This window comes from Dendropsophus ebraccatus, chromosome 8 (assembly GCF_027789765.1).
Source record: "Dendropsophus ebraccatus isolate aDenEbr1 chromosome 8, aDenEbr1.pat, whole genome shotgun sequence".
Classification (NCBI taxonomy): domain Eukaryota; kingdom Metazoa; phylum Chordata; class Amphibia; order Anura; family Hylidae; genus Dendropsophus; species Dendropsophus ebraccatus.
This window is the reverse complement of record NC_091461.1, coordinates 39,904,860-39,930,247: the sequence shown is the minus strand read 5'-3', so window position 1 is coordinate 39,930,247 and position 25,388 is coordinate 39,904,860. Positions and strand designations below refer to the sequence as shown.

General features: G+C 42.0%; 1 protein-coding gene across 2 annotated transcripts in view; it reads right to left on the bottom strand.

The window, feature by feature from the left end:
* Nucleotides 1–242: 242 nt before the first annotated feature.
* Nucleotides 243–25,388, bottom strand: part of CNNM2 (cyclin and CBS domain divalent metal cation transport mediator 2) — a 75,706-nt gene continuing 50,560 nt past the window's right edge. The window contains exons 2-8 of one of the 2 annotated variants that reach the window (XM_069980210.1): nt 18,472–18,615; nt 15,205–15,342; nt 13,351–13,520; nt 11,297–11,390; nt 7,090–7,152; nt 2,375–2,559; nt 243–781 (exon numbers count right to left, since the gene is read on the bottom strand). In XM_069980210.1, coding sequence (XP_069836311.1) covers nt 572–781; nt 2,375–2,559; nt 7,090–7,152; nt 11,297–11,390; nt 13,351–13,520; nt 15,205–15,342; nt 18,472–18,615 — 1,004 coding nt within the window. In that variant the 3' untranslated portion in view covers nt 243–571. The remainder of the gene's footprint in view (nt 782–2,374; nt 2,560–7,089; nt 7,153–11,296; nt 11,391–13,350; nt 13,521–15,204; nt 15,343–18,471; nt 18,616–25,388) is intronic. The other variant, XM_069980211.1, reaches the window with a different exon arrangement.

The window sequence follows — 25,388 nt, the reverse complement described above, 5'->3', positions numbered from 1 at the left end:
CTCATCATTGGCTGGACATGTCTGGAAACCCTAGTAGTCTTATTTTTACCTACTGTATTAATATTTTTATTCACTGAAAAATTTGGTACCAATGTCACTTTAAGGATCATTCCTTCACCATGGTAATAGCTCAGACACAAGACATAAGCAGGGAACTCCTACTTATGACCACTAGGACCACCATTAGGCATATTTTTAACAAACAAAAACCGCAATAAATGAAGTGACTTATGAAAAAGGGGCAAGAAAAAAATATATATATTTCTTTTCAAATTTCTGTGTTAGAGGATCATTATTTTTGGTCTTACACATCAATCCCTATGGTATAATATGTTCTCTCTTAAGTAATGCATCTCCCATGCTTTACAGGTAATCTCATCAGGTCCAGCCGCGGTCGGGCTCAGAATCTTTGGTCTCAATAATGCTGGATGATACGTAGCAGGTGCACGTACTCGATGTAGCAGGTGCACGTACTCGATGTATTTTCGGTCGCAGAGACAGAAATCCAGGAATGAAGCTGGAATATGGAGTGGAGATAGTCCTGAATTTTAGCAAGCTGCATGACACTGGCTCAGATAGGCCCTTCATTGTGCATACTGTGATTGGACTTGTTGTGTGAAACACAGTTCTGTTCATTTAGCAGATTTGCCGTTTCGTCAGTTAACCCGTCATGTAGCTCTGTTAGAGTCATTTCAATTTTAGTGTTTTCACTGTCTGAGGATTGTGGGGTTTTGTCCATTCTTGAGGCCATTAGGGCATTTTGGTACTGCTGTCTTGTAATCTATTGTGCAGGTGAAAAAAAAATACAATGGAAAAGATCAGTAAAATGGAATGAAAGCAAGATCCCACCATAATGACATATTAAGGGTTATACAAATATTAGTCCTAAACACTAGCAGTTTACGCCAACTGGCCTTTGTTGTTGATGGATAACTTTTTGCTGCTGTCATGGCTCATGGAGATTACTCTATTCTTTATTTAAGAAGTTGTCCTCTGCCCATTCCCCCACCTAGCAGCTCTATGCTCATTCCCCTGCCCAGCAAATGGCTCTACTCATTCGCCCACTCAGCAGTTGCTGCACCCTGCCAAGTAATTAGTTGACCCTTTTTCCCTCCCCAGGAATTCTTCTACCCATTTCCTTGCCCAGCTGTACATCAATCTAGCTCCTCACCAGAAGTTGATTTGCCCATTTCCCCTCTTCAGGAGTTACCCCACCCATTTCACTCCCCAGGAATTCCTCTACCCTTTCCCTGCAGAGCTGTCGATTTATCCAGTTCCCCAGCCCAGGGCCGGCTCCAGGTTCATGTGGGCCCTTGGGCAACAGAGCCTCAGCGGGCCCCTCATCCATCCACTATGCACCCATCATCCACACGCTATGCACAACCACCTGAGACACCACTAACATAAACAAACACACATTATTGATACAGACACTGACTGACTGACACACAGCACTTCAAAGTCTCTATTTCGGCACTCCACCCTTAATCCTCTTACCGTGGTGCACAAAGGTAAAACAGTATCCAATATAGAAGATCTCGGCACTCACGTCTTTGCTGCAATTGTATATTTATTGATGCATATAAACAAAAGACGCTGCACGCATTTCAACCTGACGGCCTTTTTCAACAGCAATTGCTGTTGAAAAAGGCCGTCAGGTTGAAATGCGTGCAGCGTCTTTTGTTTATATGCATCAATCAATATACAATTGCAGCAAAGACGTGAGTGCCGAGATCTTCTATATTGACACACAGCACTTACAGCTCAGTCTTCTCCCTCTTCCTCCCTGTCAGACAGCCCTTCACAATGTAAGGTAGAGGACCTTTGGGTCATGTGATCAGGTCCTTCACCCTTTTCTCTCTCTGTGTAGGTCCTGCTCCGTCTGTGTCTTCTGATGTTTAGCCCACTCATCCTGCACAACAGTGAGCGGGCTGAACATTAGAACACCGGGCCCCTTTCCCTCTCTGGGTCCCTAGAGACGCTGTGGGCTGGGGCACTTGCTCAGGTAGGCCCTGTGCTGACGCCGACCCTGCCTCACCCAACAATCCATCTATAACCCATCCCCCTCCAACAGTCCATCTATCCATTACTTGACCCAACAGTACATCTACATGCTCGCCAACCCAGTAATTCCTCTATGTATTCTGACAATTCCCCACACTTGTCTTTATCCATTAACCAGTTCATCTTTTTACCTACGCTTTAATTGAACAATGCTTCAATACAGCCCCCCCCCCCATACACACTATACTATCCATTTATCATCTGTATGATTTTATGTGGCCATACTAAGCATACATCAACAATACACAGAAAGGTAATTCTGAACACTTTGGAGTGTCGTAAAAGCAAATCGTACATAAAGGTATATTACCTTGACAAACTGCATGTCTGTTATGGCTCTCACAGAATAATCAGGAATATATACTTGCAAAAATGAAGCATTTAGCTGGTTGTTACTGCTACCCAGTGTTGGTGTGACAGCATCGATTCGATCACTTCTGTTTAGAGAGTCCGAATGATTTAATCCACAAGGTCGAGGTGGAGACTTATTCTCCGCTAGCAGATAAAGTAAAGAGAAAGATTTTACATTTCGCAGATGTGAAAAGTGGCTTCATAAACAGTTTTCTCAAAAGTTGGTAATTTTCTTGGGAGGGTGCTGTACTTTCTCAGGGGAGATATAACATATAGATAAAAAGAAAATACAGATAAGGTACTTATTTTAAACAGTATTTTGACATGATACAATTTTTTCTACCACATTGATTTATTCAACACCAATTCACATAGACCAAAAGATGTCTTCTAGAGTAAATCCTATTCTAGAAAGTGTTGAGCTCTGCATTTCTATCCCGCATACAAAGGTTTACAAACCTTAGAGTGACATAAGCAAAGCCTTGAGAAGGCTAAACTGAGACCAGATGATTGACAATAAAATAACAGTTTATAATGAAAAAGGGACAGACCCTAAGGGGACTAAAGCACAACTGCCTAAATGCATGGAGTGTCATAGTCATGCAAGCTGTGCAAATAGTTCTCATACCAGTCAGGACTTCATTACTGCCACAGTAGGGAGAGAATGGTAAAAAAACAGTAGAAAGCATATAGAGGTTAGGACAAGGGTGGAGGATACCACACAGCCATAGCTGCAATAGATCTGCAACAGAAAGTCCAGAGTGCTCTCCTGTCAACTACACTGGTCTGGTTGGGGCTTACGAAGGGCTCCAGGGTAAAAAGGTACAAGCCATATTATATTTGTGTTGGGCACTAAATTCAAAGTCAGTGGTAGATAAGATCATGTAAGTGATTTATGCAGTGTGTGTGTTATATACCTATATAGATCTATAGTGTCTCATTACCCAAATGAGGCCAAGACTTTTCTTTGACCTTCATTGGTCTAGTATACAACAAAAAATAAATATAAAAGTAAACTACTGCACAAAACGTTATACATTTTACAATGGGGCCCTATAGGTAACAAATCCTACTCCAGGCCTATATGTTAAAGAGACTCTGTCAGTAGGTTTATGTTGTCCTATCTAAGGGTAGCATAAACTAGTGACAGAGAAGCTGAACAGAATGATGTATCGCTTACATTGTTCTGTGCCACTGATCCAGAGATATCCTCCTGAACAACATGGACAATAAGTAGTCCTCTCCATTATGTGCGTGAGCCCAGTAGTCCTGGATATTCATGAGAAGCAGAAAACTCCACCCACCTGCTGCTGATTAAGAGTTATGTATCCATTATGAGTATAGGCAGTCAACTGTCAATCAGCAGCCGGAGGGTGGGGGGAGGCGTGTGGCAAGAATCCTATTCTCCTACATATTAGGAGAACGACTGAACAGAATAATGTAAGTAATAAACTGATCTGATGTTCAGCATTTATATCACTAGTATATGATGCCTTCATTTAAAGCAGCATAAACCTATTGACAGCTTCCCTTTAAGTATAATTTTTTAATAGAACATGGACTGTTCTGCAGAAGTTACAAAGGTCGCCATGCATCTACAAAACTGAAAACCACACAATTTAAGTTTATTACATTGTTCTGTTTGTTACCAAGGACCAACCTTTAAGGGAATGTCTCAAAGACAGCACCTCTCACCTCATCCATATGGAATATGGATGTCAGAGGGAGATGTCCTGTTTAAAGGAGCCTCTTCCATCCACTATGAGTCAGGGCAGAAAGCTGCCTACAAAAAGCAACTCTCCCTCTGTTTAACCCCAGGTATGTACTATGAGGTTGGACATACTGGTAAAGCAGAGATTGCAAGGAAAATGCATGGTCAGTAGAGATGCGCGAACTGGGTTCGGGTTCGTGTCGATCCAAACCCGAACGTTCGGTATTTGATTAGCGGGGGCTGCTGAAGTTGGATAAAGCTCTAAGCTTGTCTGGAAAGCATGGATACAACCAATGACTATATCCATGTTTTCCACATAGCCTTAGGGCTTTATCCAACTTCAGCAGCCACCGCTAATCAAATACCGAAAGTTCGGGTTCGGATCGACTCGAGCATGCTCGAGGTTCGCTCATCTCTAATGGTCAGACATGCAGCTATCATAAGCTTTAATGTGTCTTTCTGAGACAACAAATAAAATCTCTCTACCTGTAACTGAAGGAAATGCATACATAGCAATATATACTTTGAAGGTCAGCAATCTTGAAAGGCATTTTGCTGGTTCTATTAACGTTTGATCACTTCTATAAAACACGTAAACTAGATGAAATATACTGCAGATTATTCCTCCATCTTTAATTAAAGGAAGATTATTGCGAAAATCTGGCAAATTGTCAGAATCCCTGGAGGCCAATAACTCAGTGTGTCTGGAATGTGACCATTCTGAAATGGCCAGAAGAAAGAGACCAGTAATGTCACCTGTGTTTTCACAGTACCTAAACACTTTCTATGGAAGACATTTGTAACTTTATGTTTAAAGTGTCCCTTTGACCATGGTGTGCAGACCCCCACAGACTGCTAGAAAGAGCAGGGAGAAGTGCTCTGCTAAGCACTGCTCTCCCGGTCTCACTGCAGGAGATGGAATCCATAGGACTTACTATAGAATTCATCTCCTGCCGCGAGACGGCTAAGCACTTCTCATGGCTAATTCTAGGGATGGGGTTGGGTTTAAACACACAGACCCCCAACCAATTAAAATCTCTATGACACGGCAAAAGTTTTAAATGACAAAAACATGTTAAAGGAATAACCAGGAAACACAATAATAAATTTTACACATAAATCTCCCAGTGCACTAGCACTGCTTACCCTCTAGCCTTCTCTGCAGACCCGGAAAAGATGACATCACATACAATCACATAGCACAGCCAATCAGCATGATATATAGAGCAAGACCACTGAGAAGACTGACCGACCTCGGCATCATGTGATGATTTACGAGATGCCATTGCGGCGGGATCAGCAGGGAACAACAAAGCAGCAGAGACGCTGGTTTAGAAAGGGATTTATGGGTGAATAAAGCTATTTTCTCTTTAATTTACATAATTTACTGATCTCAGGCAGTCTTCTAAAATTCTCAGACATCCCCTTTAAAAGGGGTAAACTGGAATTTATAGTTTTAAGACTATAAAACCAACCTAGCCTTAAAATGTGTTTACTATAGGTGAATGTGATTCACTGTATGATAAAAAGGACCTTTTGGTTTAGGTCAACACAGTAAAACCTCTTTGAGAAGGCTAGCAAGTATTACCACCAGCAGGCTTGCAGCCAGCTGAGGTGTTGTGTGGGGAGAGAGAGTTAACTGATTAACACCTTCTTTACTGATACAACATTCTTTATTAACACAGAACACCTTACCTACTGTATTTTTGGGTTGTGGAACAAATCATATGCGGTTCAATTATTTTTTAAAGTAACATTTGCTTTGATATACAAGTGAGTTGTGTTACAAGCACATTCTCTGAATGAATTAGTAAACAATTTAAGGTTTCACTGTACTATGGATTGTGGACATTCTCTGTCAGAAGACCTCTCCTATCAAAGGAAACTTTCCAATGCAATTTTGTGTGGTCGTCTAAAAGGGTTTCACTGACAATGCAAAAATCAACTATTATTTTTGTGGTTACGACCTGGCAACCAATAAATAATTTAGCAAGTGATTGACTCTAATGATAACTGTTGTGTCAATAAGTCTATGTTCACTCTGCCATTAAGAGCCTCTGTCAGCGGTTTCATCAGTTTTGATAGCAAGTATGGCACAGCAAGCAGAGAACCTTGCTGGAGCCCTGACAGATCTTATTAAGTCAATGGGGTCCAACAGGCGTCATTCGGATCAGCGACATGACAGATCCAGCACAACCACATGACTTTCATTATGAAGAATATTATGATATCATGATCAGTAGAATGACTGTGGTAACCACTGTTTTATCATTCCCAATGAAGAAGCATTATGAGGTCATCATTATGTCACTATAATGCTGTTATTGTTGTTAGGGTAACCACAAATTTCACCAGAATTTTACTACAATACTTACGCCATAGTGCTATGGTAACCATTACAAAGTGCTCACTGTCATGGTTACTACCGTGGTGGTCAACCTGTCACGCTGCCTGAACTATGAGTCTTTGGAAGGTTCCCATCAGCTTCTTCCCACTGCACCTGCCTTGATTGATAGTTCTCCTTGTTTGGGTATCCTGAGAGCAATCTATCAAGACAGATGGGACAGGAAGAAGCCACTTGGGACCGCCCAATGACTTATGTTTCGGCCAACATGAAAGTGTCGATAGCTTCCCTTTAGTTCTTCATTATGGCCTAAATAGCACCTAACCCATCATACGAAGGTATAGAATAGATGGGGTGTTCTGTAGTATTCCCTGTTACATACATTTACAGTGATACAGGACTATTTCTAATAAACCGGATCAAGTACTGTTGGGTCATAACTGCAAGCTGCCATACAGAAGGACCCCATGACTAAACCTCATGACTAAACCTTACAAATCAGTACATTTTGGTGGAAGTAGGTGGTATAGTAGAAGACAAGTCCACAGAAAATGTGTGAGCAGAGGGTGAACAGACAAACTGGTGCAAGAATAAGTGAATAGAAACATGCATGATTTACCTGGAGAACCAGCTAAGGATTCTGTTCTGCTGACAACAAAGGTACGAGACAGGGACAAGGGAACTGTAATCAAGGAAAGAGGAGATGAGGAACCATCACAAGAGAACAAGATGGAAACAGTCTACACCAGCAGCTCCCCAAGTGATAAGAATCCCAATGTATGGAGGCAATGCTAAAGATCTGTTAGAGGCCACAAAATGGAACAGGAGAACAATTCCTTAAAGGATGCTGATGAACCTCAATATACAAATTGATCAACACCTTTAAAGATGGTGCAACTGGTGTAGAAGGCTCCATAAAGGAGAAGGAAAAAGTTTTTGCCAAATTACCAAGCATATCAAAATAGTAAAGCAGAAACCTGACAATATATTTACCATTGCATTACTTTTATTATACATTTGTTTGATTTGCACATTGTGTAACCAGTGAACAGAAACGTCAGGTTGCTTAAAGTTTTGTTATAAAAAGAAGTTAAAGGGGTTGTCCAGGCTTAGAGACACATGCCTTTTTCCTCGTCCACAGTTTGGGTGTGGGATTTGCAGCTCAGTTCTACTGAAGTGAATGTTGTAATGTTGTAATACCGCACACAACCTGAGGACAAGGGGGGTGCTGTTTTGGTAAGAAAGTTGCTGTGTGTTTTCTAGTCCTGGATAAAAGGTTCACCACTGAATGAATGGAAAGTTCTATCACGAATAAAAATCTTCTAATTTAGTTTCTCACTTTTAATATATCAGTTTGCTGTTCTTTATTTATTACAACGCTGAGATTTTCAGGATATGCAATAATTGCTGAAAGATCCAGATCCCACATCTATTGCTTCAACTAGAGTCCCCTGGTCCTATCCAGAGCAGTAGAAGCAGCAGGATGTGGCTAAATGGGCTGTTATACAATGTCGAAGAAGCTAATGGAAAGCAGCATATATCATGCAATGTTACGTCTGGCTGCCACAACCCTCAGACTAAAGATGGGAAGAGACATGCATGTTTAGGCTATGTTCACACAATGTACTTTTTATGAAAAGAACGTCCGTTCAATTTACACAACGGGCGTTCTTTTTATAATGAAATGATTTGCATTGAAGTCAATGCTAACATCAGCCGTTGTTCATACAATGCATTGAACAACTGTCACTGTTCGCTACTGCAAATAATAATGATCAGACAATTTTCAGCTGTTGTCCATAAACTTCAATGCAAATTGCATTTAAAACAATCGTCATTGTTTATGCAGCATTGTATGTGCAAACAAACAAGTCAGGAAAGCGCAGCTGATAAAAGAGGGATGTAGTTTACATACATAAAAAGGAGGATTGACTGACTACACCCAGGGCAAGGAATAATATTATTATTTATTATTATTATATTATTATTATTATTATCATTAATATCATGTAAAATATTTGGATCAGACTGGTGAGGATCAGGAGGTAGAGGAATGGCTGAAACCTCTAGAGGTTGAGGGATGGACTGTGAAAACTAAAATCTAGTGTAGTCTGAACACCTACCAGTATTGATGTAATATATTTAGGGTACGTTCACACGTTCAGGATCCACAGCAGATTTCATCTAAATAACTGAACACAGCATCAGATCTGCACCATCAAATCTGCTGCGGATCCTGTACATGTGAACGCACCCTAAAGAGGCATAATAAGCACCTGAATATGCTGCGTTCTCATACAATGGATGCAATGTGACCTAAAAACTCAAAGAGATGCAATTTGCCATGACTTCAGATTATAAAGTTTGGTACCATGTTGCCTTGGATATCAGGGTTGGCTGCATTGCCGAGAACCCACTTATAGCCTCAGGTTACCAAGTTGGCATACAAGGGGTGTGTGAACTAATTAGTTTTATGAGATGCCAAATAATTATCTGGATTTTTAAGGTGTGTCCCCCATCTATCCACAGAAGTGATTAACGTATGATTGGTAGGACCCCCAGTGATCAAAAGAATGGGGGCACTGGGTTGATAAACAGTGAATGGATCCGCATTTTTTTTTTATTTGTATAGTGCCAACTGATTCCACAGCGCTTTACATAGTTTGTCACTTAGCACATCATAGCAGTGGAGTCAAGAATCCTATTCTTGTAATTGCTTAGGATCCCAGTGGTCAGACCTCCATCACTCATAGATAGTTACCCTATCCTGTGGATTGGTGATAGAATATTATTGATGGGACTAGCCCCTTAAGCTTTGTCATTTTGCTTGTGTACAAATATTTGGATGATAATTTTCTTGGTATGGAAGCCTTATTACTGTGCATGGTGTGAGTGTTACTAACACTGCCTGATAAATGCAGCATGGGCTGAATACATACATAGATTTCAATTTTTTTTTTTTATTATGTGTGGAGCCAAAAAGGATTTGCACCCCAAAAAAATAAAACATTAAAAGCAAATATTTATTTTTCCACATATTTCTTGTTTTATGAAAAACAAAACTGACGGCAGGAAGATGTGAATAGAAAGTTTGCCTATGTGCATTCAGTCTGCTTTCATCCGGAGAGAATGGCAAACAAATGTCTATACAATTGACCACAAGATGGCACTACTTTACTCTTCAAATTACTCCTACCAGCTCTACCTCTTGGCACTGAAAAGAACACTGAGATCAATGCATTGTTCAAGGCAAATGATGTGTGAATGATCTGCCTGAAATGATGTGTAACTTTCTTTTATGAGGTAAGAATTTTATGACTAAGAAGTATGCCTGCAGGCCTTTCCACTGCTTCAAGAAAAGGGCATTCTGGGAAGTTCAGGTCTATTAAAACAAGGTATATATGAATACCAGACAGAGATAATGCTACATTAACTTTTATACAAGCCCAGTATAGTACTTGGTCATTGTGAAATATCTCACTAACAGATAGGAATCCGTTCCACTTATGTCCATGAGCTGTGCAGGGTATTGCTCAGTGGTGCTGTTTCTGGTAGAAAGCAGCCATTTCTTTCTACCACTATGAAACCCCTTGATACAATATAAATGGTAATGGAATCATTCACCGAGTTAAACAATTATATAAAAAAGCCCACATGTTTATTATGTATGGATAGGAAACATAGTAGTACCACAGTGCGGTCAATATCGTGCCTGCACTCATGTAGACGGAAAGCTCATAATATCTAGGGATTTATTCTGCTCAGAAGATGAATGTATTCATGGCCGAGCACTTTTCCCTGTTCTCTGTGACAAAGACCGTCCCATAGACTTAGACTGGAGCCACATGGAACAGAGCTAAGAACGAACACACTCAGTGAGCACTTCTCCCACATTATTCTAGTGACTGGGTCAGATTCCAATCAAATCCAAGACTTCTGACCTGTCTTTACAAAGGGCATTTCAGGCAATGTAGAGACTGGTGAAGGACCTGGAAAGCATTGTTACAGGAGTCACAGGGATTCAGCAAGGTTAGAACTACTATCTGAACTGTGTGTAGAATAATACAGAATACCATGAGCCATTAAAGGGGTACTTCTGAGCAGATCTTTTTCTTTCAAATTGACTGGTTTCAGATAGTTATTTAGATTTGTTTTTTACTTTTATTTAAAAATCTCAAGTCATCCAGTACTTATCAACTGCTGTATGTACTGAAGAAAATGGTGGTTTTTTTTTCAGTCTGACACAGTGCTCTCTGCTGACATCTCCAGAGCAGGAGAAGTTTTCAATGGGGATTTTCTGCTGCTCTGGACAGTTCCTGTCTCAGACAGAGATGTCAGCAGAGAGCACTGTGTCAGAATGTAAAGAAAACATCACTTCCTGCAGGACATACAGCAACTGATAAGCATGGGAAGACAAGACTTTTAAATAGAACTAAAATTACAAATCTATATAGCTTTCTGACACCAGTTGAACTCCTTTGAAAGAGCCCCTTTGATTTTATAGAGTATCCCTTTAAAATCATGGGGCGGGCATTTCAGTTGATATTTCAGCATTTATTAAAAAAGGATAAGTAATTTTGCGTCGACTTTCCGTATGTAATTACTAATGTAATGAATTAGGAATATGGTTTCTTTTTACATCTTTAAGATAAAGACACAGACTATGTCACACAGAGATCTATAGGTTTATTGCAGAAGGACCTAGTGAAGGATTCAGTACTCCTACACGAGGGCAAGTGCATAACCATTAGTAAAAGTCATCTGAAGGTTTCAGAAAGTCGTTCACATTTATAGAACTAGCATAACCAGTCAAGGAAATAGAATACCTGGTGACGCTGTGAGTGCCATCACTCCGTAGTATGAAAAGGCACCGGCTTCAAATTTCATCCCTTCCTTCCCGGCTTCCACTTCCACTTTCCCCTACAGATAAACAGATTATGGCTTACCTCATCAGGTCAATTAGCAATACAGAAAAAGCATAAAAATGTGGTGCTCACATCATCTGTGTAAGCTTCTACTAGAAGAATAGCAAATCCTTACTCCACTTAACTAAGGAGTCCGGGAAGGGAGATTTTTTTCAAAAGTGCTGGGGAGGGGGAGTGTGAAAAACAAAACAACATGCACTTACCACTCCAGCTCGTGATGGTGCCCGCATAATACTGCTCCAGTCAACCGGCCGCTAGCTGGTTTGAGAGGCGACCTGGGACGTGACGGCTCAGCAGCTGTAGTAGGGTTCCGCCTCTGCCACGGACTGGCTGAGTGGGCCTGGAATGTCACGTCCCAGGTCATCTCTCAAACCAGGAAGGGACCGGGGGACCGGAGTAACCGCATGCCGTCACCAGCGCTGGAGCTGGGGAGGTAAGTGCATGTTATTTTTTCATCCTCCCCGACACTTCTGAAAAAAAAAAATCTCTGCCCGAACTTCTCCTTTAAAACCTGCAAATTCAGTTTGCGCCATCCTAGGTTACCTATCCCCCCATATACAATTACCCAATCAATATGCCCAACATAACTAGATCTCCAGCTGTTCACCACTGTCATTAACAAAATTAACCATCAGAGTCTTGGTGCAGTTGTAAGAAACTGGAACATTCTGGCATTCAACTCTTAATTGCACATTAAAGGGGTATTTCAATGTTAAAACACTTATCACCTCTCTACAGGATAGGGGGTACATGTCAAGACTGAGGACAGTTCGACTGCTGGGACCCCCTAGCCTTGTTCTGGAATAGAGTGGTGAGTTGCACATATGTGCAGCCGCTTCCTTCACTGTCTATGGAGCTGCTAGACATAGTAAAGTATAGTGCTTTGCCAACACTGGCAGCTCCATAGACAATGAATGAAGCGAGGCTTGCATGCATGACTCAACACTCCATTCCAAAATGACTCGCTCATTCCCTATTCTACAGATGGTGGGGTTCTGACTGCTGGGAACTCCCCACAATCTGACACTTATCCTCTACATTGTGGATAAGTGCTTGTTGTTAAAAGTACAATGAGGGAGATTTATCAAACATGGTGTAAAGTGGAACTGGCTCAGTTGCCCCTAGCAACCAATCAGATTCCACCTTTCATTCCTCACAGACTCTGGAAAATGAAAGGTGGAATCTGGTTGGTTGCTAGGGGGGACTGAGCCAGTTCCACTTTACACCATGTTTGATAAATCTCCCCCAATGTCTTTAAAGAGGTTGTTCTAGGAAAATTAAACTGTGCCCTATCCACAGGATAGGAGACATGTAAGAGATTGCGGGGGTCCGACCATCATACCCCCACCGATCTCCCTATCAGGCCCTGGCTTCTTTGTTATATATACAGCACATGACCAGCGGCTCTATTCATTCCTATGGAGCTGCCAAGACGAGTAAGCACTTTCCGTTTTACTTGGCTCTTTCCCGCGGCTTCATAGGAATGAATAGAGCCGTGGGTCGACTGCTGTACCTGCGGCTGTATTCATAATAAAAAAGACGGGGCCTGATCAGTGGGGATACGGTGGTTGGACCCCTCGCAATCTCTTACTTGTTAATCTCTTGTTAATTTCCCTTGGACAACCTCTTTAACAACATTAAAAAAGTGAAGCACAGTAGGTCCGGGCCATTGTAGGCATTGTAGCTCTCGTGCAGTGGCAAACTGCAGTACACATTTTGGCAATAAATCGTGCAGCCATTTGCCAAAAAGCAAGACCACCAGGGTATTGAGGTCCAACCTTTCATCTACAAAGCACAAATACTCTATATAATAACATTAAAAAATAGTCAGCGTCTTCAGCTATCTGGCAGATCTTTAGACTGTACGTAATTGTGTACAATAAATCACACCATGACTTTGGGGCACAGAGTTTGGGCATTCATTTACAGAACAAGATCACAGCTACAAGTCTGACCTGTAAAACCAGCACAAAATAATCCACCGGCTTATTACGCTGGTAGAGGTAGTATTCAGGAGACTTCTTGTTCCTGTCATCCATTTTTAGTTCCTGGATGACATTGGGATGTTTAAGCAGCCGCAAAAGAATCTTCTCTGACATCTGAGATGGGCTGAAGGCATCTACTTCTGCTGGGAGAACAATGCATGATCAATCACTGTACAGTACTGTATACCAGCACAGAGAACGCCAACCATATCCATAGCCAGAGGAACCGGTTTTCCATGGTTATACTGATTAAGCAAGAGCTGTCATCTCTCCTGACGTGAAAGTGTTAGTGAATACCTGTATTCCCCATTACATAATCCTGAAGCATTTAGTCTGAGAGTGTTATTTTGTACAGATCCTCTGTTACTTCTCCTGCAAATACAGAAATAAACTGACAACAGGGTGTTATTCTTCTAAGTGGACGACGTCAGTGTATTTAGGGATACTACCCTTTGACAATTGGGTGTTACCATTTTCCAATTTATTTATGCATTTCCAGGAGGAATAACAGAGGATTGGCACAATGCCAAGCTCCAATAAAAACGATTCAGTATTTATGAACACAGACATATTATGAACACTCACATTTGCCATGTGCTGCCCTGAAGGGTAACTCCAGTGTTGCTGTCACGACTAGAGTTGAGCGAACTTTGAGCATGCTTGAGTTCTGCTAGATCGGCGCTCATTTACTGGGCCTATTACACGGCCCGATAATCGTTTAACAAGGGCTGTAGGGACATAGTTACCGATGTCCTTGCAGCCCTTGTTTAAACTTTATACATTACCTGTCCAGGCTGCAGGGTTCCTCTTGTTCTGTGCTTCTCCCCCAGGTCCGCGCGCTCCAGCTGAAGCACACGGGACCCGGGGAGAAGCACAGAACAAGAGAAGCCCTGCAGCCTGGATAGGTAGTGTATTTTTCTTTGCATATCGTCAGCGCTGGCCGCGCACCGCTATTACACGTAGCAATGCGCAGTCGGCGCCCTACAATTATAGGTCACAACCTATATCAACGATCAGCCGATGACAACGATCATCGGCTGATCGTTGTCTTTATTACATGGAACGATAATCGGCTGGATAGGGCCGTTATCGTTCCGTGTAATAGTACCCTAAGGCTGCCTGGAAAACGTACATACAGCCATAGGGCATAGGCTGTATCTATGTTTTCCAGGCAGCCTTAGGGCTTTATCCAACTACAGCAGCCACCAATAATCAAATGCAGCACGCTTAGGTTTGGGCATACTTGAGCATGCTTAAAGTTTGCTCAACTCAAGTTCCGTCTATTCTGCAAAGTTCAGGGTGGAGAGACGCACCATACACATGGCAGTCAAGCTGCCATGGGAACTGTACGAGGCTCAGCCTGTTCTGTGCACAAGCCCTCAAATTCACCCCAATTGTGCACAGAAACCTCTGGGCATAGTACAACAGTAGCCTCTGCCACCTGACTGCCCCCCAAGACCACTGCTGGAGTTACGCTTATATGTGTGTGTGTGTACATGGCATATATGGAACCTTGGGTCCCTTTGAACATACTGCTGGTCAATAAACAAGCCTGTGTAAGTATAAGAACACCTTCACCTTCTGTTTTTTATTTATTAGGTATCCATTCTGTAACCCTCTCCTTATTATGGAAAAGGCTGACCCTGTGCCCTGCCCGGGGGTGAGAAGAATGCAGCGGCTGCACACAGGAAGTGAGAACACGTGTACGCACAGAAGACACATTGGGAATGACTCCAAGCTCCACTCCCCTCCCTGCGTCTATCCAGAGTCAGAAGCCGGCGCGGAGGTTTTTAGTGATCTCACACTGTGATAAGCCCAACTTGCCTGTTGCTAGGAAACGGTGCATAGCCAGGAGAAGTTGCGGTGATATTTTAACCTTCATCTCATTGTCGGTTTGCTTAAAAGCAGAGAAATCTTGTTTTCTCTCTCGATGGGTTATTTTCTTTTTTGTTCTGTTATCGGCTAATGCAATTAATAGAAAGAAAGAAAAAAAAAAAGAAAAAAAACACAAATCTGTTAAAGGAGAAATCCAACAACATGCTGTAACAAGTAACATAATGGTCAATGTAAAATATCAATAACAATACCAGGGAGATTTATCAAACCTATGTGCAGAGGGCAGTCACCCATAGCAACCAATCAGACGCCAGCTTTTGTTTTTCAGAGGCCTTTTAAAAAATGAAAGAAGTATTCTGATTGGTTGCTATAAGCAGCTGCTCCGCTGCCCCTTTATACAAGATTTAATAAACCACCGCCTAGTTTGCATTGATACTGTAACCAATAGAGGGGGTGTCCAGGTGCCGAGACCGTCACAATCGGTAGAACAAGCTAAGAATGGTACAAGCCATGTAAGGTTTATATCCGGGACTTTAAAGTTCATGGCCTATACTCAAGATACGCCATCAGAGATCGGCAGGTGTCAGACTCTGGACATTCCCTCTAATTCAGATGTTTCAAAGGGCTCAGGACCATTTGCACAAGTCATACTTTTTACAGCCGCTGTGTAAAGGCCTTATTACACGGGCCAATATTAAAGAAGCAAGGGAGGGCCCAGCTGTCGGGTCAGCACTCACTTGCTCCAGGTTCCCCGCTCGCTGTTGGTGCTATTACAAGCACCGAGAGAGGGGAGGAGCAGAGGGCTGCCCAGATGATCTTTATATTGTTCGGGTGGCCCATAGGAGATAGCGTTCTGCTGCAGCCACTCCTGTTACACGGAGTAGCGGAGAGCAGACCATCTCTATCTGCATTGTCTTCTTTTAACACGTTGAAAGTCAATGAGCAGCCGACGTGCGATCGTTGCCCTTTAACACTACCTATTACACCAAGTGATTATTGTCAGTAACCACCAATAATTGGCCAAATATGTCCGATAATCCCTTGGTGTAAAGACACCAAGGGCCTTAAGACATTGCAGTGTCATTACACTGACAAATCCAATGTACTCAAAGAGGCGCCAGTGCTCAGCAGATCACTGCAGCCACATCGAGCTGATTGGCAGAAGCACAAGAAGCCGGACCCCCACTATTAGTATTGATGGCTTATCCTAAGGAGCCATACTGTTCTCTTTTTCCTATATGATCACTGCAGACCAAGGTGATGGTGGAGCCCAAAGCATTTAGTTTTCTTGTTACAGAAACAGGACAGATCAATAGAAGGATTAACACTGGGTGGTTAACCTCTACAGGATCTATTTTACTGTTATTTTAGGCCATAGTACATGTACCTCAAGAACTACATTTATCAAAGATTACATAGACTACATAGATTTATCAAACCTCGTTCAAAGAAACAGTGGAGCACTTGCCCATAGCAACCCATCAGATTCCAGCTTTTTATTTCAGCTTTTTCACAAGGTGTGATAGATCCTCCCCTATGTTTTTAAGAGGCACTAGCACTGTTTTTCTTCTGCACCATAACAAGTAGCAAAATGAATGGTCATGGCCTGCGGTACTCCAATGCAATTTGTATGAATAAAGGGGTCATTTGTATAAAGAGTACCAGTCACAGTTACAGTTACTTTTGACGTGTCATCAGGCATGTGAAAAGTTATTGATTGCAGCGGGTATTACTGATGAGACCTGCTGCGATCAGAAGATATAGATGTGGAGCAAGCGCAGCAGCATCCCCAGCCATTTCTCCTCAATTCTGACAGTGTAAGTCTATGGAGCTACATTGTCGGAATTAGTGGCAGACGGCTGACTGGATGGCACGGCTGCCACGCTCTCTCCCCAGCTATATCTCCTGATCACAGCAAAGAAACCCGCTGTGATCAACAACTTTTGACATGCCTGATGACAGGTTAAAAGTTATTTTTCGTGACTGTAAAAAGTTGGCCAACTGCAGACTTGTAAAAGACCAGCTCACTTTTAAATGTGTATGGGGCCTCCCTACTCTCCCCAAACATCATTGCAGGGTCGAGCATGCTGGACTTCACATGCCTAACCATCTGGTTCCTATACAGATCGGTCACTATCACAGGAGCCTGGCAGCACCTTACCACTCTTGCTTCTATTGAGAACACACAGGGAAAAGGAAAAATGACTATCACCAAAGCAAAATTAAAAAAAGGGTATAAACACTTTTAATTGCATTGAACGAACACTGCCCTAGACCAGCAGGGAGACATTTAAAGGGATAGTTGAGCAAAAAAAAAATTATTTTAAATCAACTGGTGACAGAAAGTGCCAGAGATTTGTAATTTACTTTTATTAAAAAAATCTCAAATCCCCCAGTACTTATCAGCTGCTGTATGTCCTGCGGGAAGTGGTGTAATCTTTCCAGTCTGACAGTGCTCTCTGCTGCCACCTCTGTCTATGTCAGGAACTGTCCAGAGCAGTGGTAAATCCCCATAGAAAACCTAGAATACACCCCTACCTGCAGGACATATGGCAGCTGAAAAGTACTAGAACACTTGAGATTTTTTAATAGAAGTAAATTTCAAATCAACTGGTGCCAGAGATTTGTAAGAAACTTTTTTTTGCAGAACTACCCATTTAAAACCTCAAAAACTCGAATACCAGGGAAATAAAGTCTTCCACTTTACTAGACCACCAGAAGTGAAACCCCTCCCCCAATACCCTGACAATACAGGTGCAGGACCCTTCACTATCATAGACCACCAGGAAAGCAAATATTTCCTATCTATTACCATCAGGGAGGCAAACAATGTAAGAGATGAGCGAATTTACAGTAATGGTGAAGCAAAGTGCTTCGCTAGTCTCAGCAGTCGGCTTGTCAGCCTTTGAATTTAGTGCTGCTCCACTCAGGGTGCCGGGAAAAGCTGGATCCAGTTCTGAGAAACTGGGAGAAGTTTTCCAGGACTGGATCAAACTTTTCCTGGTACCCAAAGCTCAGAGGCAAGGGGCGGCACAGAGTTCAAAGAATGACAAGCCGTCCGCTGAGAATAGCGAAGCATTTCGCTCAGCAATTACAGTAACTTTGCTCATCCCTAATTTAGGTCTCTATAACACAGACCACCAGGGAAGCAGCTATAAAACTATTCCACTACCCCAGGCCACCAGGGAAGCAGAGATGAACCCCTTCGTTGCACTAAACCACCAGGGAAGGAGAGAAGAACACACTTTAACTCACTGTATAAATCTGTTTCATCTAAGATTTCAGATTTAATGATCTCTTCTATAACATCTTCCAAGGTAACAATCCCAAGGACTTCATAAAACGGGTCCCCTTCTCCTTCATTGTTCACCCGCTGTACTATTGCCAGGTGGGATTTGCCTAGAAAAATAAAAACATATGTTACAATCTGGGATTAAAAATCATATCAAAAACACTATTAGGCTATATTCACACTACGTAAAAGTACGGCCGTTGTCGCGGATGGCAACAACGGACGTCCTTTTGGCACGGTGTAACAATGCCTTACTTTCAATGGGATCCCGTCAGGAGCGTATACATATCGTATGCGCTCTGGCCGGGATCCCGTACGGGGTCGGAAATAACTGACAAGTTTTCATTGAATTGCAGCCGTAGTAAACCCTGTCAGTTCACACTATGAAGCGAGCGGCTCCGGCCGCTTGCTTCATAGTGTGCAGGGGGAAGCTCTGATGCGGGCGTGCGCTGATGCGCCTTTATCAGAGCTCTGCGGCCGGACAGATCATCCGGCCAGTACTTAAGTACCGGCCGCGATGATCCGGGCAGAGACCGGCCGTTGTCACGGAACGGCCAGATGTTCACGTTGTGTGAACATAGCCTAAAAGTTTACCTGTCATTTAAGGGGTTGGCCACTTTATAGTAAAATTGCTCAGTGTAAAGTATTAGTAACTGTACTCACTGTATATACTGACAGCAGCTCCCTGTGTACCTTATAGAGCTAATATCAGACTCCCCTCCTCCAGGCTGGGCTACCCTGCTTTGTGGTGTGGTTTCTGTCCATAAGATGGCCGACATGGAGGAGCATGTGACCATGCCCCGCCCCCCAGTGTCCATTACAAGCATATACAGGCTCTGCGTTGAACACTTGGGGGCAGGGCATGGTCACATGTTCCTCTGTGTCGGCCATCTTATGGACAGAAACACCACAGAGCAGAACAGCACATCCTGGAGGAGGGGAGTCTGATTTTAGCATGAAGTCGCTCTTGCCCCTGAAGAAAAACTATGGATATGACCAGCCCGGATGAGTTCAGTTCACGAGTCCTATTAAATCAAAAATAGTTTTTTTTGCACTGAACTCACCCCGCATGGTCATATCCATTGTTCCTGCATCTTCCTGTGACAGGCACGACAGCACACTGATTGGATAAAGATTTGGATAAAGATTTGTAATGACAGGTACACTCCACAAATCAGAAGACCGAGCGCAGCTTCTTCTCTCCTGGCTCTGGGAAATTTGACCTGAGCAGCTGCATAATGTAAGACTATAGAGCCAACCAGATCTGAGAGTGAGCAGGGAGTGAACGCACGGTGCACGGACTTCTCCTGGCTCATTCTCCTGACATGTTAAAAGTTTTTTTGTCATGACAGTGCCCACTTAAAGGGGTTATATAGATTTGTAATTTACTTTTATTTAAAAATCCCAAGTCTTCCCCTACTTATTAGCTGCTGTATGTTCTGCAGGAAATATTGTTTTCTTTTCAGTTTGACACAGTGCTCTCTGCTGCCACCTCTGTCCAGGACAGGAAATGTCCAGATAAGCCGCAAATCCTCACAGAAAACCTCTCCTGCCCTGGACGGTTCCTGTCTCAAACTGAGGTGGCAGCAGAGAGCACTGTGTCAGACTGAAAAGAAAACATTTTCTGCAGGACATAGAGCAGCTGATAAGTATGGGAAGACTTTTTAAATAGAAGTACAAATCTATAGAACTTTCAAGAACAAAAAAAAAAAAAAAAAAAAGATTTTCGCTGGAGAACCCCTTTAAGCTTCAGAGGAAAACATAATTTTATAACTTTGCCAAGGCACAGGTGTCATCTGTTTGATCTCCTATTCAACAATTTGCCCATGTGTGCAGCTGCCGAAAATCTTCTGTTTCTATCATGAAGATCAATCAAAAAATGTGGACAATTCAGTAGTTGACAAGAAATCCTCAGCCAACTCTTGCATACTGTACATGAAAGCCAGTCTAAAGACTTTCCCTAGGGCCAAGCCAAGAAAGTAGACTAGAATTCAGTCCGAGACCTGCCATGTATAGCATTCAACCAAAATAGCCTGAATTTTCCAACAAGTAAGGAAAACTGAAACAAACGCATGCACAATGCAGACAAAAATACACTGCACATAGCTAAAATAGCTCTAGTATAAAACCATGACCAAAGATATCTCTGTCCCGCTAGTATAAACAATAAGAGTCACCCAATAAATACAATTTTCCCATGGTCTGTCGTAAGTGGTTAAAAATTCTTGGTGAATGCTGTTTGCTGAAAGTTGAAATTCTTTAGCTATTCTCAGCTTGTGATCATTTAAAAGGAATTTTCCAAAGCAGGGTCTAATATTAGACTTAAAATGAAGTTTCCATCTCGCTCCAGTTATATTCTCACCAAACTAAGTGCTATATAATCTGATTGTCTTGGAGCCACTAATTTAAATGCAGATAGACATACTTTACATACCAGCGAAACACCAAAAGACCAGAAATTAGAGGGCTGGGGTTTAATCATCAATGCAATAAATACGACGACAGCACACATCTATTGAAACTACTTCACTTAAAAAAAACACTTTGTAACAAACTGAAAGTAAGTTCTGAAAATTTTGTACCGATCTATCAAAGGCCCTATTACATGTAGGAATTATCGTCCGTTAATCACTTCGTGTAATAGAAGACAATGATTAGCCGACATGCAAGATGTCAGCTGATCGTTGCCTTTCAACATGGTGAAACGCTAACGATCAGCCTGGCAACGATCTGCTGCCATCACTCCATGTAATAGAAGCAGACCGCCACTGTCTCCTATGGGCTGCCTGGACGCTTTGCCGATCGCCCAGGCAGCCCCACGGCTCTTTCCCGCTCCTCCTTGCTCGCTATAACATGCGCCAGCAGCAGCTGAGGAAATGAGGAACAAGCTAGCGCTGACCTGTAATAGGCGCTTAAAACCCAAAAAGACTATTCCTATAAGCCCTATTCCACCGGACGTTTATTGTTCAGATTATCATTAAATCGTTCGAATCTAAACGATAATGGTTTGTTTGAATAGCAGTTAACGACTAACAACCGAACAAGAAATCGTTGATCGTTTAATAAGACCTGGACCTATTTTTATCGTTGCTCGTTCGCATTGAATAAGAAGTCGTTCGGTCGTTTGCAGTAGTGACGAACCCAATAGCGACGACAAGATGACCGCAAGAACGATCATAAGTAACGATTATCTTTCCATATAAATGGGTGAACGATTTCAGGTCTTTCGTAATAGCGGTCGTTTGGCTCGTTTATAGTTAACGATTAAGCGAACAATAATCGTCTCGTAGAATAGGGCCCTAAGGGTGGTATTACACGGAACTATTATCGTTTGAAAAATTTTAAATTGTCCGGATTTGAATAAGAGTTTTGTGTAATAGCAGACAACAATTAAACGACCAACGAGAAATCGTTGGTCGTTTAATAGAATTTGGACCTATATTTATCGTTGATTTTTCGCAAATTGTTCGCATGTAATAAGACGTGGTTCGGTCGTTCGCAGTATCGGCAAACTCAGTGGCGACGACAGGACAAATGCAATAACGATCATAACTAACGATTATCGTTCTGTGTAATTGGGTGAACGATTTTAGGCCGTTCGCCATAGCGGTCGTTTGCTTTGTTTATACTGTAAAGTTGCTAATCTCTAAAACTGTTGCATTTTGGCAAAGGGGCATTGGCGTATTGGATTTCTACTATACAATCCTTTTAATCTTGGAGAAACAAGCCAGCACCAGAGGAGACTGAAAGCAGCAACATGGAAGTCTATCAAGGCATCAAGAGGGAGGGCCATTGGCTAAACAAATGTTCAGCCAACAGTTGTAGCATGTGTATGGGTACCTTAAAGAGGTAACCAGCAGTGGGTAAGACCACTTTTGTGGTAGCTGCAGGAGTCCAACGGGAGGTAAGTATAGTATGTTTATTATTTTTACATCATCCCTAGCCTCTGCCCAAATTTTAGTCCAGACAACCCATTTAAAAAGGGGTTATTCAGCACTACAAAAACATGGTCACTTTCTTCCAGAGACAGCCCCAATTTTGTCTCCAGCTTGGGTGGGGTTTTGCTGCTCAGTTCCATTGAAGTGAATGGAGCTTAATTGCAAACCACACCTGAACTGGAGACAAGAGTCGTGTTGTCTCTGAAAGAAAGTGGCCATGTTTTTGTAGCACTTAATAACCCCTTGAACTCTAGCCACTCTGTGTGCTGCTGCAGGGTGGCTCCACATTCTTCCACAGATGCAATAAGTGTCATATTTTTTTTTAGAGGACAGCTCTGTCCAGTTCGGAGGTTGTAGGGAGCTGTAAAACAGCCATATGCAGGATTAGGAAAACATGGCTGCCTTCCTCCAAAAACAGCACCACACCTGTCCATGGGTTGGGTCAGCTCAACTGGAATGAATAGGGTGGAGGTGCAATACTGCACAAACAATACCACACAAAAGGTACTGCTGTTTTTCCCAAAGGCAGCCATGTTTTTCTAACTTTCGACAATGACTTTAAGACTCACACATTCTATATAAGCTCTATACTGACCCCATGATGGATGTAGCATATGGTTTCCAAGCTAGATTGCATGTTTGCCAAGTAAAATTAAATTATAAGGAATATAGGTCATGGTTGATTTTTCAAGATTTTTTTTTTTCCCATAAACTTAAGTAAAATTAAAATGTTCCCATAAGGGGGCTAGGAATATCAGAGACTGCGCTTCATCCCTCCCAACATCAGTTGTCAAATAATACTACAATGCAAATTGTGAGAGAACCGAAAAATCAACCTTCCCAAGGCAAATATAACAAGCTGAGGAATGTCAGGGTGTGAATCACTGTATCGTTTCATAGTGGGACAAGTTATCTGCACACAACCAAGTCATAATAAAATTCTTACAAGGCATTCATATTGAAAGTCTGCCATGTTGCTAAATCGAGTTATGTGCCAAAGTATTAGTCTATAAGCAAAACCCTCAACAATTCCTAGACTATTTACCCAATGAAGGACGTATCAGAGCGCACAATCTATAAAGCGGTTATAATGGCCATGTAAATAAATGAAATACTATTCGACCGTCTCAAACGTTATTTTAAGATTTCTCATGTCCGCTAATGTAAACTCTCTTTTAAAAGGGAGCCAGCTGATGAAAGATGGGGAAAGGTCAGAAACAGAAGTAAATATTCCTTTACTAAAAGAGTAGTAGTTGCTTGGAACAAACTTCCAGCAGAGGTGGTAAGTAAATCTACAATAACCGAATGTAAACCTGTCTGGTATAGGCATATATCTATCCTAAAATAATAAGAAGGGAAATACTAAAAGGGCAGACTAGATGGACCAGGTGGTATTTTCCTGAGTGGGATATCTGACCATCTATGTAAGAGGAGCTGTGATTGGGTGCTGGGAACAGTTCACACCAGGTGTATATTTACACCCTTCCATAAATTTCCCCCTCAGTGCCCTGTCAAACTCGATTGATAAATCTCCCCCTATACCCAATCATGGGAGATATCTAACAACCAATGATGGTGGAATTGTGCAGCATAAAAGTGGTGACACGTTCCCTTTGAAGGACTAAACTGTGAGCTAGAAAATACACCCCAAACAGCTCAAGTGACTACATAGCTATGTAGGCAGTCAGACTATCCATACCTTATGGTAGTTGTCCAAGGCTGCAATCACCTAAAGCAATGCTTTTTATTACTGCTCCGTCATAGGAGGTGAGGCCTGTGCTCAGAGGGGCACTGAAGCTTTTTAGGTGATTGCAGCCTCATCTACAGTAGAGAGACGGATAGGCTCACTATTTACATAGTTATGTGGCCAAGTAGATGACTTTTCTAGATGTAAGTTTCCCTTTAAGCACTATACAGATACTCAGAACAAATATCCTTACTTAGTCATCTTTTATACCCACAGGCATATAAGAATCTGTATAGTCATAGGGGAGATTTATCAAAAATGGTGTAAAGTGAAACTGGCTCAGTTGCTCCTAGCAACCAATCAGATTCCACCTTTCATTTTCCAAAGAGTCTGTGAGGAATGAAAGGTGGAATCTGATTGGTTGCTAGGGGCAACTGGGCCAGTTTCACTTTACACCATGTTTGATAAATCTCCCCCATAGTCTTTATGGCTAGCATTATATACATTGCACACCTCAGACGGACAATATGCTATAAACCTAGGGAGCAGATTTGACATTTTCTAGGATCCAGCTCAGTGTCCATGCCGTGCTATGTCACAGGTTACCTCACATGTGACAACAGCCTGGCTCCAGAATCAGTAAGAAACCCTCCAAAGTTTAGACAATGAGTAGATTCCAAGCTTCTAGACCAGTAGGACTTTACAATTCAGAACACTATGTAAATAGCATAGTAAAATCATTAGGTGTTAAGCACAAAGCTTTCCAAGGGAGACTCAGGTAAATTAATATACGCAGCTTAGAGGAGATGAAAGGGGGGCTTGTGATGGAAACAATTAAGTACATTATGGGTTTCTGGAGTCCTGAGGAAGTACTTTTCTAAATAAGGAACATTAAGGCGGACTTTATGTGAGCGCACATGCATGGTGTTCTTATACTATTTGCGAGCCAACACTAAGATAATGTTCACAGTAAGTCCCCATCATTACATTAATGAAGGTTTACTGCAATAAAGATCTTAAGACTTTAGTAGCGCCAGTTGCCTTCCATGCATTGATACTTTATACATTCAGTCTTAATAGAATAATTCTTCATCTAATATCATTGCTTATATTGTTTTAGTAAACCAATGACAGACATACTCTGAAAAGAAGTTGTTTCAGGTTTGGCGGAGGGTGCAGGCTTATGTCAATAAGGAGAGGGGAATAAATTCTTTAGAACAAAAGGACTATCAGGGATAGATGTGAGGCCCCCCCA